Source organism: Myotis myotis, unplaced genomic scaffold (genome assembly GCF_014108235.1).
Source record: "Myotis myotis isolate mMyoMyo1 unplaced genomic scaffold, mMyoMyo1.p scaffold_m19_p_10, whole genome shotgun sequence".
NCBI lineage: Eukaryota > Metazoa > Chordata > Mammalia > Chiroptera > Vespertilionidae > Myotis > Myotis myotis.
In genome coordinates, this window is record NW_023416314.1 from 36,112,856 (window position 1) to 36,118,598 (window position 5,743).

Sequence of the window (5,743 nt, forward strand, 5' to 3'; positions counted from 1 at the left end):
TAGTGACCAATCATAACGGTCACTTAGGCTTTTATATATATAGACTAGAGGCCCGGTGCACGAATTCATGCATGGGTGGGGTCCAGCCAGCTCACCCCAACCAGGACTAATCGACCAGGACTGATCGGGCCAAGTCAGCCAGGAGGGGCCTGCTGGCGATTGGCAGGCAGGCCCCACCCCCTGGTTGAACTGGTTGAGGGGACAATTTGCATATTAGCCTTTTATTATATAGGATTGTTGCTGTACTAAATAGGCTTATAGTTCACCTGTGCTTGGCAGGAACAAGAGTGAACCACTCAATCCAGGGACTCTGCTACCTCTTAGTTCTGGAGTGTAAAAAACAAAGGCTAGAGCAAATACAGAAATATAGGTGGCGGTGGGGGAATGAATATATAAGTAACAGCACTTATATGCCAGGTGCTTTTGATTCTATTTTGTTTAATTTCTAGAACAACCTTGTGAGGTAGGCAATACTATCCCCATTTTATAGATGGTGAAATTTAGGTTCCAATGGATTAAATAACTCGCCAGAGATCACACAGTGAATGATTGCTAAGAATTGGTCAAATGCTAAAACCTGTGTTCCTACCATGCCACACTGGCTAGGTATCAGCTAGCCTCTCATGATCCCGGACCACTATCCCAGGCTGGTAAGAGGAGAGAGGGAGAGTTGTAAATAGCAGCAAGCATCCTAAAGGTGACCCAGTGACGAGTCCATGAATTGGTGTCCAAAGGAAGGTAGTGAAGCATCCCAGAGAACCACGTCGCCTCACTTCCAGTGCAGGTCTAGCCTTTCTGGTCTCATCGTCAGGGCTAGTGAACTGCTCCAAGTCCTCATCACAGAGTCTGCCTTCTCTCAGATAAAGGGATCTGTGGAATGCAGAAATATTAAAAAACCAAGTCAGTGTAAAACCACATCACTGAGGTACTGTCATGTTCCTCCTGAATAGGAAAAATAATGAAAAAGCTCAATGATGTTGCTGTAGGAGAAGCCTGGCAGTCTCATAGCACTGTAAGAAAATCATGTTATCAGAGCTGCAATAACTTCATTTTACCAAAAGGGGAACTGCGATGCAGAAAAGTAAGTTAGCCCCAGCTGGTGTGGCTCAGTTGGTGGGAGCATTGTACTGGAATGTCACAGGTTCGATTCCCGGTCAGAGCACATACCTGGGTTGCAGTTCAGGTCCCTGTCGGAGCATATACGGGAGGCAACCAATTGATGTGTCTGTCACACCGATGTTTCTCTCTCTTCCTCTCTTTCTAAAAATCAATAAAAACATATCTTCGGGTGAGGAATAAAAAGAGTCTGGCCAGTGTGGTTGAGCATAGACCTATGAACCTGGAGGTCACAGTTTAATTCCAGTTAGGGCACATGCCCAGGTTTCGGGCTCGATCCCCAGTGTGGGGCTTGCAGGAAGTAGCTGATCAATGATTCTCTCTCATCATTGATGTTTCTATCTCCCTCTCCCTTCCTCTCTGAAATCAACAAAAATAAGAGAGAAAAAGAAGAAAGGTAAGTAAGTTATCCGGGGTCATACAGAGCCAGGACCAGAGCCCAGGTTTTTTAACTTCTGCTATGCCATGAAAATCAGTAGTATTGTGTAGAACTGCTGCGCATGTCTGAAGCAGTTTGGGGTTGGTCAAAGAGTGGATGTTCTACCCATGCAGTCTCAATCCCCCCGCCCCCCAGTTCCCATCTCCAGCCCAGGCTGCAGAATTCTATAGTGCTCAGGAAATTCACTAGCACAGAGGAAAGGACTTAGACGCCAGTTAGGCCAGGGCTCATTTGCATCTCAGCTCCTACATTTCCTGAATAACCTTGGACTCATTTTACTTCTCAGGCCTCCAGCCTTTTCATCTGTAAAAGGGGATGATAATTCTATTAGATAATATACAAGTGATTTTAACCTATAAAACTATTCAAATGCCTGTTGTTTTTACTACCACTGTTATTATTCAGTGAAGAAACTGTAGCTCAGAAAAGTGAGGCCTCACAGCTCATTAGTGGTGGAACCAGAACTTGACTCCGAACTGTTGACCCAATTCAGTTAGTTATATCCAAGAACCTCTGAGAGGCGACCTAGGGAGCCTTGAGGGGAGAGAGAAGCCAGGCTAAAGTTCGGATTTGGGTTTGAGGTAGTGGAAGGAAGAATGGCTGAGTGGAGCTCGCCATAGACTGTTCAGGTCCCTGTTTAATCCCCATCATTACAGAGTGGCCTTCAGGCAGATTATGAAGATAACACATATAGCCAAGACTGGGTGTGATGAAAAGAATACCCAGTTCAAAGTTGGGGCCAGTCTTGCTTTTTTCCTGTTACGATATGACTTTTAGTGAGTCACTTCACCTCTGGCTTTCATTTCCTAACCGGTAATGGGGATAAAAATCCTGCCCCAGCTACCTCCATCTGTGGTTTTGAGATTCCCATGGACATGGGAAGCCAGTTTGTGGGAGCAGGGCTAGCAGGTGGCCCAGGATTAAAACAGGCAGGTGATGTGGCCAAGTTTCTCCCCATCTACCCAGGAGTGACCCACCCATGACTGTCCCAAGTCCATTCTTGTCACCTAGTGCCATCACCTGCTTGTATAGCTGGCTGCTCACCCACACCTCACAACTCCAACCCTTCTGCACATAAACATGTGGGCTCGGACTCCAACACATATGTCCTCACAACAGAGCTTCCCAACAGGCATGCCGGCACAGGTAGCAGTCCTGTAGCTTTCCATTGGCTAGCTGCACCCCTGTCAGGAGCAGGAATATTGTGAGCAGCCTCACCTGTCACCCCTATGTGACATAATATAATTTTTCATGTTCTGTGACTTTAAAAAATATTGGGTACATAGAATTCGCACATGGAATTCACAATTTACCTGAGTAAATACCCATACTTATTAACTAATGTGCACATGCATAAGCACATGCGCATACATCAGGTATGCACTCACAGGTCACTTTTCCCTCTGTCTCTATCACAGGCACTCCATTACTCACCAATTCTGGGTCAGAAGGAGAGTAAGGCAGGCCTGGCCTTGGACCTTCCTGGGTGATGTTCCCAGAACCCTGAAGTGAGTGAAGGTGGCTCTGTCTGAGACACCCTCCCACTGGGTTGCACCACTGCTCCCCACGCTCCCCTGGAATGTCCCTCAGTGGACCCTGACACCTACTAGCATGGCTACCGTTACCTTCCGTAGAGTCCGAGGCTTAGATGGCCTGTCCCGTTATCTCCTGGTATGTCCTCGTCACCTCCTGGGCTTTCACGGTAAGGTGAGTGAGGATGTGATGAAGGCTGGAGAAGTGCAGGTGGAACTGGGCTTGTAGGTCCAGCTGCCCCAAGACCTCCTCGCCCTCTTCCGTCTCTGCAGCTTCATTCTCAGCCGCATTGGCTCCACCACCTGCCATCTTGACCTGCCCCTGCTTCCGGGGCAGCAGCCCATGTTCCACATCCACGCGGATGGCCTTGAGCATGGTGAAGTAGTTGTAGAGACTGGGGGCTCCAGCCTGGGCCTCACACCCGTGTGCACTGGGCTGCATGTCCCGCAGAAGGCTGGGGAACATCACCACCTGCTCCATGTTCTGCACCACGGCCGAGTACCGGTCCATGACGGTCAGCAGGCAGTTCTTGGGGTAGCACCTGGTGAACTCCTGCATGGTCGCTTCCTCTGGCACCCTGAGTCCGGCAGACTGCCCGGCACTGTTTCCACGCTGTTATTTTTAACGTCGGGGTGTGATGACAGTTTGACAGGAGGCCAAGGCCCACCTGGTGGGTCAAAAACACAGCCCAGTTTTAAGCTAATCCCAGTGCTTGGGCCCCAATGTCTCTATTAGGCGATCTATCTGCCCAGGGACTGGCCCGCCAGCCTTTTGCATGTCATTTCAGCACTCCTGACCGCCTGGGCGAGAGCCTGGCTCCTCCTCCGTCAGCTCATAGGGCCAGTTACAGGGAAGCTTTGCTCTTTGGCAACTAGTGCACTTGACCTCAGGGCAGTCATTAATTCCTTCAGGTCACCTGAGACCAAGCTGCCTCTTGCTGCCTACTCAGAGCGGCCTCCCTTCTTCAACCTGGGGTGCCTCGGCTGTGGCATGAACGAGGGGGGTCATGACAAGAAAGCGCTGGGGGGCGGGGGAGGGGCAAAGAGCACTGAAAGAGGAAACAGAAGCCCAGCCCTGCAGTTTCCGTGTGTGTTTTGTTTTTTCTTTATTCAACACACTTATTCAGCACCTACTCTGCACCCACTTCTGCCCTAAACTCTTTCACAAGTTATCTCATTTCATCTTCACCACAACCCTATGATGAATACTTAATCTCCCTGTTTAACAATAAGAAAGCGGAGTGTAGATTGCTGCAGGAACTCACCCACGGTCCTACTGGAGCTGGGATTCCAGCCCAGGACCGCCTCTCTCCCACCTCCGGTCAGTGCCCTAGACCACGTGAGGTTGAACGAGTTACATGAGGTCACTGGGTCTGTATCTTTATCTGTAAATTCAGGGTATTGTTGTGAGGACTGAATAAAACGAAGCTAAAGAAAATGCTTTGTAAGCCACAAAGCACAGTCCCAAATGTATTATCTGAGCAGATTCTAGAGCAGGGGTGGGCAAACTTTTTGACTCGAGGGCCACAATGGGTTCTTAAACTGGACCGGAGGGCCGGAACAAAAGCATGGATGGAGTGTTTGTGTGAACTAATATAAATTCAAAGTAAACATCATTACATAAAAGGGTACGGTCTTTTTTTTTTTAGTTTTATTCATCTCAAACGGCTGGATCCGGCCAGCGGGCCGTAGTTTGCCCACGGCTGCTCTAGATTCATGCTCAGGTCCCCCCCAACTCTAACCTGTAGTTCCACAAGTTACCATGCTCCCTCTTTACCACTGTCCTAGTCCTTTGGCCAAAGTCTTGGAAGATAATAATTCTCTTCACAGCCACATGATCACAATTACCAAACTGCATTTGTTATCCTTACTTAGGAGAGAACTAGGGAAGCGAGGCCCAGAGGGAGGCTCAAAGTTGCACTGCAAGCTCGCGTCAGAGTCAGAATTCTGGTTCAGCCACCTGCTCACAATGTCGCCTAGGGGGAAAGATCTCTAGGTACCTTCTGCCCAGCAGGGGAGGAGAGAAGAGGAGAGCACAGGGAGGGGAACTTGTCTCACCTAAGCGACTCTTTTTTTAAAAAAATATTTTTTTATTGATTTCAGACAGGAAGGGAGAGGGAGAGAGAGATAGAAACATCTATGAGAGAATCATTGATCGGCTGCCTCCTGCATGCCCCACACTGGGGACCAAGCCCACAACCCAAGCATGTGCTCTTGACCAGTCCACAGGCCGACGCTCTATCCACTGAGCCAAACCAGCCTAAGCGACTCTTACTCTCACCCCATGGCAGGAGCCCCTCTGCATCCCTGGGATTGACAGTTACCCACTCGCCTACTTCCTTCCACTCCTATGGCCTGAGCGCCGAGAAAGTTCATCTTTATGTTGGACTGAATTCTACCTCCCTTTAGTCCTTCCCCATTAAGTTATAATATCCACCCCACCCCCAAATCACTGGTCTTAACTCTGTTTCGCACCACAGAGTAGTGTGAAAAACCATTTCCCAGCCTCTAACTCACTCAAAGCCCACAACATGAGGCAGAAAAACAACAGTATATCCCTTTTCAGATAAGGAAATGGAGACTCAGAAAAGGGGAGGTAGTGGCCCAAGGTCTCAGACGCGAGAGAGGGAGGCTCAGCCCAGCCCTCTGGGCTTCA

The 5,743-nt window shown here is 49.1% G+C and overlaps 1 protein-coding gene across 2 annotated transcripts; it reads right to left on the reverse strand.

Annotated features, from left to right (window-relative positions):
• Nucleotides 1–418: 418 nt before the first annotated feature.
• On the reverse strand, nucleotides 419–3,900 carry LOC118664594 (thyroid hormone responsive). 2 transcript variants are annotated; one of them, XM_036324860.1, is made up of 2 exons: nucleotides 3,163–3,900; nucleotides 419–870 (listed from the first exon to the last, which is right to left on the reverse strand). In XM_036324860.1, the coding sequence occupies exon 1, from the start codon at nucleotides 3,644–3,646 to the stop codon at nucleotides 3,200–3,202; it is 447 nt and encodes a 148-aa protein (XP_036180753.1). In that variant the 5' UTR covers nucleotides 3,647–3,900; the 3' UTR covers nucleotides 419–870; nucleotides 3,163–3,199. The 2 variants fall into 2 exon arrangements, with proteins under 2 accessions (XP_036180753.1, XP_036180752.1); XM_036324859.1 differs by having other exon boundaries at nucleotides 3,181–3,895.
• Between the last annotated feature and the right edge of the window lie 1,843 nt (nucleotides 3,901–5,743).

Excerpts from the sequence above, each read along its gene's own strand:
- LOC118664594 (XM_036324860.1), bottom strand. The coding sequence starts at position 3,646 with ATGCAGGAGTTCACCAGGTGCTACCCCAAGAACTGCCTGCTGACCGTC.